General features: G+C 35.8%; 2 protein-coding genes across 4 annotated transcripts in view; both read left to right on the top strand.

Annotated features, from left to right (window-relative positions):
• The window catches only part of IFT81 (intraflagellar transport 81), a 222,744-nt gene that overhangs the window by 130,938 nt on the left and 78,152 nt on the right, over positions 1 to 13,654 (top strand). For all 3 annotated transcript variants that reach the window (XM_070386192.1, XM_070386191.1, XM_070386190.1), the window contains 5 exons: positions 2,637 to 2,726; positions 5,372 to 5,437; positions 5,751 to 5,861; positions 6,943 to 7,027; positions 13,389 to 13,552. In XM_070386192.1, the coding sequence (XP_070242293.1) occupies positions 2,637 to 2,726; positions 5,372 to 5,437; positions 5,751 to 5,861; positions 6,943 to 7,027; positions 13,389 to 13,552 (516 nt within the window). The remainder of the gene's footprint in view (positions 1 to 2,636; positions 2,727 to 5,371; positions 5,438 to 5,750; positions 5,862 to 6,942; positions 7,028 to 13,388; positions 13,553 to 13,654) is intronic.
• LOC102281353 (small ribosomal subunit protein uS14-like) lies at positions 2,109 to 2,373 on the top strand. Its single transcript, XM_070385593.1, has one exon. It carries the CDS (start codon positions 2,125 to 2,127, stop codon positions 2,293 to 2,295), a length of 171 nt encoding a protein of 56 aa, XP_070241694.1. The 5' UTR covers positions 2,109 to 2,124; the 3' UTR covers positions 2,296 to 2,373.

The following is a 13,654-nucleotide window of genomic DNA, read 5'->3' as shown; positions in this document are numbered from 1 at the left end:
TTAATTTCATGGCTGCAATCACCATCTGCAGTGATTTTGGAGGCCCAAAACATAGAGTCTGACACTGTATCCACTGCTTCCCCATCCATTTCCCATGAAGTGATGGGACCAGATGCCATGATCTTAGTTTTCTGAATGTTGAGCTTTAAGCCAACTTTTTCACTCTCCTCTTTCACCTTCATCAAGAGGCCCTTTAGTTCCTCATCACTTTCTGCCATAAGGGTGGTGTCATCTGCATATCTGAGGTTATTGATATTTCTCCCGGAAATCTTGATTCCAGCTTGTGCTTCTTCCAGCCCAGCGTTTCTCATGATGTACTCTGCATAGAAGTTAAATAAGCAGGGTGACAATATACAGCCTTGACGTACTCCTTTTCCTATTTGGAACCAGTCTGTTGTTCCATGTCCTGTTCTAACTGTTGCTTCTTGACCTGCATATAGGTTTCTCAAGAGGCAGGTCAGGTAGTCTGGTATTCCCATCTGTTTCAGAATTTTCCACAGTTTATTGTGATCCACACAGTCAAAGGCTTTGGCATAGTCAATAAAGCAGAAATAGATGTTTTTCTGGAACTCTCTTGCTTTCTCCATGATCCAGCAGATGTTGGCAATTTGGTCTCTGGTTCCTCTGCCTTTTCTAAAACCAGCTTGAACATCTGGAAGTTCACGGTTCACACATTGCTGAAGCGTGGCTTGGAGAATTTTGAGCATTACTTTACTAGTGTGTGAGATGAGTGCAATTGTGTGGTAGTTTGAGCATTCTTTGGCATTGCCTTTCTTTGGGATTGGAATGAAACTGACCTTTTCCAGTCCTGTGGCCACTGCTGAGTTCCAAATTTGCTGGCATATTGAGTGCAGCACTGTCACAGCATCATCTTTCAGGATCTGAAATAGCTCAACTGGAATTCCATCACCTCCACTAGCTTTGTTTGTAGTGATGCTTTCTAAGGCCCACTTGACTTCACATTCCAGGATGTCTGGCTCTAGGTGAGTGATCACACCATTGTGATTATCTGGGTCATGAAGCTCTTTTTTGTACAGTTCTTCTGTGTATTCTTGCCACCTCTTTTTAATATCTTCTGCTTCTGTCAGGTCCATACCATTTCTGTCCTTTATTGAGCCCATCTTTGCATGAAATGTTCCCTTGGTATCTCTAATTTTCATGAAGAGATCTCTAGTCTTTTCCATTCTGTTGTTTTCCTCTATTTCTTTGCATTGATCACTGAGGAAGGCTTTCTTATCTCTCCTTGCTATTCTTTGGAACTCTGCATTCAGATGCTTATATCTTTCCTTTTCTGCTTTGCTTTTTGCTTCTCTTCTTTTCACAGCTATTTGTAAGGCCTCCCCTGACAGCATTTTGTCTTTTTGCATTTCTTTTCCATGGGGATGGTCTTGATCCCTGTCTCCTGTACAATGTCACGAACCTCCATCCATAGTTCATCAGGCACTCTATCTATCAGATCTAGTCCCTTAAATCTATTTCTCACTTCCACTGTATGAAGTGAAGTAAAATGAAGTGAAGTTGCTCAGTCGTGTCTGACTCTTTGCGACCCCGTGGACTGTAGCCTGCCAGGCTCCTCTTTCCATGGGATTCTCCAGGCAAGAATACTGGAGTGGGTTGCCATTTCCTTTTCCAGGGAATCTTTCAACCCAGGGATCGAACCCGGGTCTCCTGCATTGCAGGCAGATGCTTTATCCTCTGAGCCACCAGGGAAGATACCCCTCCACTGTATAATCATAAGGAATTTGATTTAGGTCATACTTGAATGATCTAGTGGTTTTCCCTACTTTCTTCAATTTAAATCTGAATAAGGAGTTCATGATCTGAGCCACAGTCAGATCAGATAAGTAACTAGCAATTACAAGTTTATATGATATTTACTCTGATATCATGGTACTCATATAGAATAGGTACAGGGCTAAAGAAGGCTTCTTTGGGGATACTGAGATCTGAAGGATGAGTAAGTTATCCAGGAAAGGGATGAGGGAGTCATAGAGTGTTGTTCTCAGACGGAATAGGGTGCGTAAAGTGATGTGGATGGAATAGGATGTGTAAAGTGAAAGTGGACTATACCAGGAATTTAAAGAAGGTCAAGCCCTTTTACTTCATTGCAGCCGAGAAGGCAACATGGGTCACCAGCAGCTCTACTGGAGCCATCCGAGAAAGTTCGGCCAGGGTTCTCGCTCTTGCCGGGTCTGCTCAAACCGGCACGGTCTGATCCGGAAATACGGCCTCAATATGTGCCGCCAGTGTTTCCACCAGTATGAGAAGGACATCGGCTTCATTAAGTTGGACTAACCAAACTTCCTTAGATGGCTCATCCAGCACATCAACCTTAGGTGGAAATAATACTAGCTCTTTGTATATAAAATAAAAGTTTTCAAAACTTCAGAAAAAAAAAAATAAATAAAGAAGGTCGACATAGCTGGCATATGGAGTGTTGGTTAGGAAAGTAATCAGGGAAGTCTTTAGAGGCCAGATTATATACACCAAAATTTTTGTGTCCCGTATGAATATTTAAGGATATATTTTAATGGTGTTATATACTGATTAAATAATAACTATAAGTTAGTAGATGACCTGATTAAGGAAACCTACTGGATCTAGTCAGTTTATAATTTTTTAACTTGTTCTTTTAGTATGAAGATTTGATGGAAGCCTTTAAAACTTTGCATAAAGAATGTGAGCAGCTCAAGATATCCGGATTTTCTACAGCAGAAATAAGAAGGGTAAAGAAAAAACAATAATGATTTTGGTGGGGATTTGAATTAAATTCAGAATGTCTTAAGACTATAGAAACTAATGATAGCAAATGGCAAATTTTCTTTTGTAGGACCTTTGCTGATTCTTTGCTGATTCTTTACCAAAGAAATTAATGAGGCCAGGGTTAATTCATAGTTAATTCTTATGTTATTATATACTATATATATATATTATATATATAAATTATATATATAATGTATATACTATATATAGTATACATATTATATACTATTGTTATATAGAGCACTTTGTTGTTGTTCAGTCACTAAGTCATGTCCGACCTTTTTGCAACCCCATGGACCAGAGCCCACCAGGCTCCTCTGTCCATCGGATTTCCCAGGCAAGAATACTAGAGTGGATTACCGTGTCCTCTTCCTGGGGATCTTCCCAATCCACAGATCAAACCCAAGTCTCCTGAATTGGCAGGCAGATTCTTTACCACTGAGCCACCAGGGAAGCCCGTATAGATCACTGCCATGGATTAAAAGTAATTATGTTTTGGGTCTTTATCTAATATATATGTGTATACAAACACACACACACATATATATATGAAGTCTGTGTCATAGAAGAAAGAAAAATAGAAGGAAAAAAATCTAATTGTTAACATTGTTGCACTATATCCTTTTGGATTTTGTGTGTGTGTGTGTATGTATGTATGTATGTATTTGGGATCACACTATACATAATTATTTGTATCTTGTTTTTTTAATCATTGCATTGTGAATATATTCCCATTGTTATCTTTCTACAATGTGATTTTCAATGAGTAAATAGTATTCTATGGTATGGATAGTTTTACAGTTTTTGGTGTTTTGTTTTCATAATTTGCTATTATAGATAATGCTATAATTTATCTTCTACATAAATTTATTTTGGGCTATCTGTGATTATTTCCTTAGAATAAATTTCTAGAAGTAGAAAGCATATGAGGATTTTTATGTCTTTCTTGATGCATGTTATTTAGTGTTCTCCAAAAAATATTTTTGTACGCTCACCAGACATATAAGTTCTTTCTCTAGAAAATTGCTAATTCTCGCTTTCTTGAATTTTATATTTTTAGAAATAACATCTTTATCTTCTCAAACAAGAATCATTAGAAGTTGCTTCCTCAGGGAGGCCCTTCCCTGATTCTCTAGATGGATTAGTTCACCCCAATTCTTTTTGTTTTATAGCACTCATTGTACTTAAAATTATTTTAATGTCTGTCTTCCCAGACATTTTAAACTCTGTGAGGGCGAGGACCATGTCTATATATCTTATTTACCACAATATCCCCAGTCCCCTGCATGTAGTATGTCTCCAGTAAGAGTTTATTGACTGTATTAGAAATGAAAGATGAAGTCACATCTAATAGAAAAGAAAGACCCATAAGTAGATACTTATCACGAAGTATGGAATAAGGGTGATAGATACCCATCTACTGTTCCTCCATTATGCCATGTGAGTAACCAGAAATGATAAAATAACCTAGAGTCTGTGATTTTAATTTTATTAATTATTACCAGAGTGTTTTTGAATATATTCTTTGTAAGGAAATACGATTAAGCAAAAAATAGAAACTAATTCACTTAAAATCTCTTGGTCTTGTGATAACTTTTACTGCGATTTTAGTGACTATATGTAAACTTTTTTCTTGGTATTGTATTATATATAAATGTCATAGTCTGCTTTCAAGTAATGCCGTATCATGACTTCTTCTCATGTTATCCAACATTTTTCTGAATAATTTTTAGTAACTTTCATTGTGTTGTGCCATAATTCACTTAGTAGTCGTTAGACATTTGGGTCATTTCCAAATTTTAGATATAATTAGCATCTATGAGAATCCTTATAGATTCCCATGGGTAAAATTACTGATCCACAAGGTATGTACATTTATTTTAAGACTTTTGAAATTATTCTTCAGTGCAATATCACCAATAGTAACAGTCCCTGTTTCCCCAGATCCTGGCAATCCTGACCACCATGTGTATTTTTCCTTTCATTATTACTGTGAGAGTTAGCCTGTTAGTTTTTGGGGTTTAGCAAGGATTTTTTTGCTTGTTTTGTTTTCACTAGAAAATATTGTGGAGCTGGTGGAATTTTTTTTTTTTTGAAATCTTTTATTTTTAGAAAGGGAATTGGTTAATTGACAAAACCAGACACAAATTTATATATTGAAAACACCATAGCCTTAAAAATAATTTCCCTGGAAAACTGACAGAATATAAAGTCTGGTGTTTAACAGAGCACATGGGACGTCAGCAGCTGTTGCTCATGATTTTAGACCTGCACACTATCCATTATAAAAAGTTTTTGACAAACCGTGTGTCCATATTGGAATTAGAACACAAATGGGCTGGTTGGCAGCTTCACCTTACTATTTTATAACCTGTTGCTTTTCTAAATGAATACCAAGCTACCAAATAAATTACTCTGCATAAAGAACCCTGGAGAGGAAGGGCGGGTGGTAAATAGAAATGCACTTCTTCCAAAAGAGGATCTTTGTTTCTTACTGCTCTGGTTATAAGTGATGGAAGTGCTAAATGTGTAATCATATAAAAACCTTATCTGAATTCTACAGACAAAGAATATTTTTTCTTATAATGTCTTCTTGACTGCTTTTTAGGATATCAGTGCAATGGAGGAAGAAAAGGATCAGCTTATTAAGAGAGTTGAACGTTTGAAGAAAAGGGTAAGGCAAGAATTAGCACTGTAAAACTTTGACCCTCAGTCCCAAGAACTTGCAAAGAATTAGGAATTGCAAGTAAAGATTAAGCAAGACATAAGTGTACATCTGAAGAGGGAGTCAAATAATGTGAACGGAAAGGGAATCTCCCTAGGCAGTAGCCCAAAGCTTTCAAGGACCGGAGTTTGAAACTTTAGTGTCATCTCTAGGGAATGCTGTTTACCAAAAGGAAATGATAAGTGAATGTCTGAGTCACATGACATGCTAATGTCTCTCTTAAATCTGACAGTAACATATACTACTTATTCCCTTACTGTAGGTGGAGACAGTTCAGAATCATCAGAGGATGCTGAAAATAGCAAGGCAACTTCGAGTTGAGAAAGAGAGAGAAGAATTTCTTGCACAACAGAAACAGGAACAAAAAAATCAGGTACCCACATAAAAGTTTATATTGTCATGATGAAAGAAATAGTTCCTTCTGATCATTCAAGTGTTAAGAGGAAGATTTTTAGAATTGAGGACGTTCCTGTTTCCCTTTGTTAACATGATGAAATACTCTTTTTAAGAGTATTGCACAGTACCAACAGCAAAAACAAAACCATCTTTTGGGTTTCTATTCTTCATGCGTATCTATGCACTATCTCTTGGGCTGTGCTTAACTCATGTTGTTCCAGCATTACAGAATATCCATTGTAATGTTAAGCAGTAAGATTAACTGTTAATAGAACTTCTAGAATCTCTGCTGCTGGGTCACTTCAGTCGTGTCCGACTCTGTGCGACCCCATAGACGGCAGCCCTAAAGGGTGTCTTAAGATTCAGACTGTATGAGAATGTCTATTTTATTCCATGAATCATGGTATTTTTTATGTTTTCCTCCAGTGGCAAATAAGCAAATCATGAAAAGACTCAAAATCACATATACTCCACATTTTTAGATTTTGCCTTAAAGAAAAAAATAATTTGGCCAGAAAGTATTTATTTTATTTTATTAAAAATCTATCTTAAAACTGAGTGGACTTGTGTATTAGAATGATATTTCAAATCAGCTTCATTTCCTACTAAATGGGCAGTTTAGGTTTTTGGCTCTTCTGGATCTTGGCTTGGCATCATAATATTAGTGCAGTAAGCTGCATTTGCCCGTGTCCTGAATGGTTACTTAGCTTCACTTTCTGATTCTCAAACATCATTTCTGAGAATGTTAGCATTCCTTGGAATTGAGAAAACCATGTTCTAACAGAAAAGCCTAGTACAAATATTTCTTTAACATGCATTTTTCCTTGATCACCAAATTCAACAAATAACTAAATAAAACATTTCTGAAAGCTTTTTAAGTTTTACTTGAAAATGTATTGAGCAAACCAGTTACATTTTTGGCTTAGCTTAGTAATTTCTTAGTTATTATTTATTTTCTTTATAAGAATTATGTAGAATTTGTATTTTTCATTGCTTGTCTATATAAATGGTAGGTTTCAGCAGAATAAGCAAGTAATAGATGTAATTGTATTTTAAAGCTATTTCATGCAGTGCAGAGACTGCAAAGAATACAAAACCAGCTGAAAAGTATGCGACATGCAGCAGCAGATGCGACACCTGAAAGTAAGTGGAAATTACTGTATGATATAGGTGATCATATTAGTGAGAATATTAGTTTGAATCAGTAGTCTTCCTTACTAATGGGAATTGATTATTCTCAAGCGATACGTCAGCATTTTGGGGCATCATTTCCTAGCTAGTAAGGGACAGCCTGGTGAAGACACCCTTAAGTGTTCACCTAGGGTCTTTTAATTCCCTTTCAGTGTTTTGTCAGAGAGTGAAGGTAGTGGAAACCATGGTGGAGGGAGGCTCTCTGGTGTGTGAATGTATAAAATACTTAGAATGGATGCTATGAAAAAGTTGGACAGAAAAAGTGTAAATATCATTTTATAGCCAGGGCTGTAAAGAAAAAGAATAAAATGCTAGAGCCTTAAAACTGAGTGCTTTTCATATTTTGGGTTGTGCCAATGAAATGGGTATCTCTGGCTCTGTTATCACATTAGCTTTATATAGAGGATGGATGGCAGGAGAAGAAGGGGGCAACAGAGGATGAAATGGGTGGACGGCATCATCGACTTAATGAACATGAGTTTGAGCAAACTCTGGGAGATAGTGAAGGACAGGGAAGCCTGGCGTGCTGCGGTCCATGGGGCTGCAAAGAGTTGGACATGACTGAGCGACTGAACAGCAATCCCAGATTATACCACCAAACCCATCCTAGGCATTTTTAAAACCATCCTAGGTTTTTGTTCATCAGAAGGGAGATGATGTAAACTGACAGAGCAGTAAAAAATTCTCATTTGTACTGGAGAAATATTTCAATGTAAAAATCCAGCTCTTGGAGGATGTTTTTCAAGCGTTCTAGGAAACATTCTACTCTAATATATAATACATAGAATGACTATAATAAAAAAGACAGTCAATAACAAGTGTTGACAAGGTTGTGAAGAAATTGGAACCTGCATACAGTGCTGGTGGAAATGTAAAATGATTCATCTACTTTGGAAAACAGTTCGGCAGTTCCTCGAAATGTTAAACCTAGAGTTACCATGTGATTCAGCAATTTTATTCCTGGATATCTACCCAAAAGAGTTGAAAACATATGTCCACACAAAAACTTGTACACACATGTTCATAGCAGCATTGTTCATAATGTTGTTCAGTTGCAAAGTCATGTCCAGCTCTTTGCAGCTCTGTGGACTGCAGCACGCAGGCTTCCCTGTCCTTCACTTTCTCCTGGAGTTTGCTCAAATTCATATCCACTGAATCAGTGATGCTATCTAACCATCTCATCCTCTGCTGCTCTTGGTTCTCCTCTTGCCTTCAATCTTTGCCAGCATCAGGGTCTTTTCATAATAGCCAAATATAAAAACAATACCAATGTCCCTAAACTGATGAATGAATAAACAAATTATAGCATAACCATACAATGGAATTTTATTCAACAATAAAAGGAATGAAGTATTGATACATGCTACAATGTGGATGAACTCTCAAATCATCCTAAGTGAAACAAAGACAACTTATTATGTGACCCCATTTGTATGAAATTTCCAGAATAAGCAAATACATAGAGACAGAAATCAATGATGAGTGCCTAGGGCTGGGGAATTATAGGCGAGGACAACTGTGTTGGTTGGTGGGTGGGTGACGGGGATAGGAGACTGCTAGTGGGTATAGAGGCTTCTTTTGAAACCTGATTGAGATGGTGTAAAATTGATTGTGGTAGTCATACAATTCTGTGAATATACTAAAAGCCATTGAGCGTATGCTTTAAGTAGATGAATTTTATGGCTACATGGTAAATTATATCTCAATAAATCTGTTAAAGAGATAATATAGTACTTCCTTGATTCTAGACACATGGTCTTTAACATTTTAATTGTTTTTGCAGTTGGGGTATATCTTGCACTTTATGTATACATTTCACAAGGTATTTGTTAATTTAGTTGATGTCTTATAATTAATTGCATCTTAAAATCAAAGAAATATGGCACATGTAATTGATATGTAAGAAACCACTATAGTATTCCCCATAAAATGTATGGTTAATACATGTTAATTAATGACTTTCCATAGAATCTCTTGGGCTTCCCTGGTAGCTCAGATGGTAAATAATCTGCCTGTAATGCAGGAGTTTGGATCCCTGGATCCCTGGATTGGGAAGATCACCTGGAGAAGGCAGTGGCTACCCACTCCAATATTATTGTCTGGAGAATTCCATGGACAGAGGAGCCTGGGACACAACTGAGTTGTTTAACCATATGAAATCTCTCACTCCTCTCAGTCATAAATTCAGATTCAAGCAATACCTGGAAGTTGCTGTGCATGAAGTTGTTGGCATCATTTGATTCTTTATTCACTAGGTTTTCACTTTTTAGGAGAATGTTTAGGACAAAAGAAAATAATTTTTAGTGCTTTTTTACTCCTTAGTACAGTATACAGTATAACTTTTTAGTATATGTTCTCTGGATTTGATGTAGGTTCCTTCACATCTTTAGTGTAAAAAATTAAGATAAATCTTCAAAAGAAATTCATTAAATTATACACATTTAAAAATGTGTGGCAAAACCAATACAATATTGTAAGGTAAATAAATAAATAAAATAAAACAATCTGTTTAAAAAAATGAATATCAACAAAAAATTTGTTTGCATAGTCTATCTTTGCTAAGAAATTTTTAGAACTTACAATTAATAGTGAATTTTTGAAAAGGAAAGCAATGTGTAGAAGAATTGAAAGATTTAGTAAGCAGAAAAATAACTTATTGATCAGCACAGTTTACTACAATTTAAAATGTTAGCTTGAACATGTGTTTCTTCAGTGTCTGTTATCCTCAATTTTATTAGGTTAAATATTTCATGCTATTATGGTTTAATTCTGGTAACTAAGAATATCCAAAGGTATTTATAGTGTTAGTAATATTTCATTTTTTATTTGAGCAGATAGACTTTATTTTGCTTTGGCTTTATAGACTAAATAGAATTTTGAGGTCAGGAAATACATATTTAGTAATAAAATGGACGAATAAAATTTGTTCTCTTTGGGGGCATCTCTTGAGATGGTTTAGTAGATTCTGCTAAATAATAAAATCAGTTGTATTGCTAAGTAGTAATAGAAATAATTGGCTCAGAATCAGTCCATTAATTCAGTGTTTATTGAACATCTGCTCCATGTCCAGTACTGTGCTAAGTACTGGGAATAGAAAGGAAAGCTATGTCTGTTAAAGTGCTCACAGGCTAATGGTGAAATGACAAGCAGTAGACAATGATAATGCAGCATGACAAATAAACTGATGGAGCCAGCTTCGATGAAAACAAAGAGGCAAAGCACACCAAGCTCCAGCACGTCTGTTAGTTGCTCAGTCATGCCGACTCTTTGCAACCCCTGGACTGTTACCCGCCAGGCTCCTCTGCTCATGGAATTCTCTGGACAAGAATACTGGAGTGGGTTGCCATGCCCTTCTCCAGGGGATCTTCCCAACCCAGGGATTGAACCTGGGTCTCCTGCATTGCAGGCAGGTTCTTTACCGTCTGAGCTACTCTCACACAGAGTCAATGGCTTCCTGGAGGTGTGGTGATTGAGTAACTTAATGCTGCAGAGGTGGAGGAATGGAAGACATTCCATGCTAAAGCACAGTGACTGAAACAACAATGCTGTGGGCTGAGCAGATGATGGAGGAAGTAGAGATAAAAGGCCAGGCTTATTCTGACTGCTTGTCTTTGAAAAGAAGGCAAGGGAGGGAGTGTGGGAATGATTGAGAAATCTGTGCATAGATTGAGGGACGGTAGTGGTGTAGTGGTGTTTACATTACTGAAGAGTCGGTCAGACCAAGGAAGATGTGAAGATTTGGGAGGAAAAGGTGAGAACCGGTAGCAACCTTTCCTGTGTGCTCCCATTGTATCCCAGGTATGTCATTGAATGTTCTATAGCAGTTACCATAACATGTTAATTGTTGGCATGCCTGACTGACTCAGCTAAACTCTGGGCTAGTCACGAAGTCATAATTATTCTATTTTCAGGCCTTAGCACACAGATTTGCACAGTAAGCATTTAGTAAATAATCTGTTAAATAGTTGGGAGGAGGAAGTAGAGACCGTAACCCTGCATAGGAAGGAAATTATCTTTTCCACAGGTAGGAGGGGAATCAAAGAAGAAAGAACTGCTAAAAATATTGAAATAAGGTATTATTTGTGCAATATGTGTTTTTTGTGGGTTGACAGGGAATGGGGAGCAGGAAGTTCAGTCCCTGCTTTGTTGACATTTTTCTGGGAAGCAGAGTCTTAAGGATTATATTCAGCAGACTAGGAAAAGAGTAAATTAAACAGATGTTCAATTGCTTCAGGTATTTAGTTTAATAAGGTCCATCTAAATATTTTAGTAACAAAAAATGGCTTACAAAAAAATTCTATTTGCTTAAATAACATGAAAGTATTTTTAGTGTCACAGTGTAATTTGTATTTTTTCCAAGTAACAGCCATATTATAAAACATTCACTGAAGTTAATTAATCTTTATATTCTACATATTCCTGAGATTTGTTATATAAAAGAAGCTTCTTATTCAGTTGTAAAAGGATCAGCAAGATGTTTTCAGAGGGTTTTTAATCACAATGTTTGCTGAGATCTTAGTGACCTTATATTTATCTCATCAGCATGTTTTTATCGAACTTTTTGTTTTGTATTGGGGTATAGTCAATTTACAATGTTGTGGTAGTTTCAGGTGAACAGTGAGGGGACTCAGCCATACATATACATGTTCACCAGGATTTTGAAAGATAATTTTTTTAAAACTGCTTAGAAATATGCCCACTTTTCAAAGTATAAGTTAAAATTTTTAAGAGAAGGATTTAAAATGTGACAGAAACTGTTTTTATGTTGACCTTATCTCAGCTTTACTGAGGTTAAATGGATATATTATAAACTGCAAATGTTTAGAGTATACACTTGTTAAGTATTGACATATGTGTACCCTGATGAAACTATCACCTTAATCAAAATATAAATATTGCTATATCCATCACTGTAAAGCATTTCCTTTGTAATGTCTCATTCCTGTCCCTCTCACCCTCCTCAGACAACCATTGACCTGCTTTCTGTTACTATAGATTAGTTTGTATTTTCTAGAATTAGGAACTTTTTTAAACAGGCAAAATAATATTTAAGAATTTAAAATCTTTTAAAAACATTTTAGACTTTATTTCTTGCATCTCTGGATTATATGTGGTATGTTTTAAGAACTTGAAGATGGAAAAACTGGTCATCTAACACCCAAAGAAGCCAGGGTGTAGAGTTAATTGGAAACCATATAGGAATGATTGCCTAATTATAGTGATTCATGAAACACTCTCTTCCCTTCCATTCCCCAGTCCCTAAAAAAAGAAATGGGAAATTGTAGGGATGAATGGAAAACTCATGAATTTGCCATTAATAAATTTTTACCCATTAATACATGGTTAGCTCAGGAAAACTAAAAATAATTTTAAGGCTTTGGTCCAAATTTATTATGCAATCTACGTACGTAGATTACTTAAACCGGAAATCCAGTGTTTTAAAAAGTCAAGCCAGAATTTGTAGATGTGTAATGGAAAGATCTGAAATAAACTTTTTAAAGCTCTTGAGGCTGGGAATTTATAACAAAATCATTATTCACTGAAAATCTGTGTATGTGTACAATTGTGCTCTCTGCCAGAATAAGAAAACTATCAAATCTTAAAAATATAATTTAAGTTGTCACTTAACTGTAAACTTAATACTTTGTGAAATCAAAACTACCAAATGTGGAAAACTGAAAATGCTTATGAATGTAGATAATTTCTCTTTTTCAAAATTTAACTTGTACCTTTAATAATGTCTTCATTAGTTTAAACCTAAAAATTACGATATATTATTACTGTTATTATTACTGAAGTATTAGAATAGAAATATAAATTGCATAAGTACTGCAAAAGAAAAAGAATAAATGGCTACTTACAGAGGAAGTAAGCTGGATTAGATTTCATTTGTGTTGTCATTTGGTTCATGGGTTCCTTAAATACATAGAAGACAAAATATGATCCAGCAATATATTTGGCTCTGTAAATGTTATTTTTGCATAATGTGGAGTATAAAAGAATTAGATAGTAATTTGGGAATATCATAATATTACTTTTTCTGTAATTTAAATATTCTTCTATGTAAATTGTCCTTTATTATCATTCTGATTAACCTCAAAAAGTTTCAGTGGCCAATCCTTTATTGTTCTGTAATGGCAGCCCACTGCAGTATTCTTTCCTGGAAAATTCCTTGGACAGAGGAGCCTGTGGGCTACAGTCCATGGGGTAACAGAATCAGACCTACTCTCTCCAGGTTTTATGTTTTAAAATGTAGAAAGCATCACTGTACCTACTCTGTTGGGCTGAATAATCGCTTATTTAATTTTCATAGGTTTAATGAAGAGGCTAGAGGAGGAGATAAAGTTTAATTCATATATGGTAACTGAAAAATTTCCTAAAGAATTAGAGAACAAGAAAAAAGAATTACATTTTTTACAAAAAGTGGTCTCAGAGCCTGCTATGGGCCATTCTGATCTTCTTGAACTTGAATCTAAAGTAAGTAACAATCACCTTTTTTTTATAAGCTCCCAATTTTATCTCATCTCCAGTCCCATGAAAATTATGTGAACTGCTTCTATAGTGTTCTGCTCTTGACTC

Source organism: Bos mutus, chromosome 17 (genome assembly GCF_027580195.1).
Source record: "Bos mutus isolate GX-2022 chromosome 17, NWIPB_WYAK_1.1, whole genome shotgun sequence".
In the NCBI taxonomy this organism is placed as follows: domain Eukaryota; kingdom Metazoa; phylum Chordata; class Mammalia; order Artiodactyla; family Bovidae; genus Bos; species Bos mutus.
The sequence above is the reverse complement of the archived record's forward strand: the minus strand, read 5'-3'. Positions and strand labels throughout refer to the sequence as shown.

What these genes read in the sequence shown, in the direction of transcription:
- LOC102281353 (XM_070385593.1), top strand. Translation starts at nt 2,125, where the DNA reads ATGGGTCACCAGCAGCTCTACTGGAGCCATCCGAGAAAGTTCGGCCAG.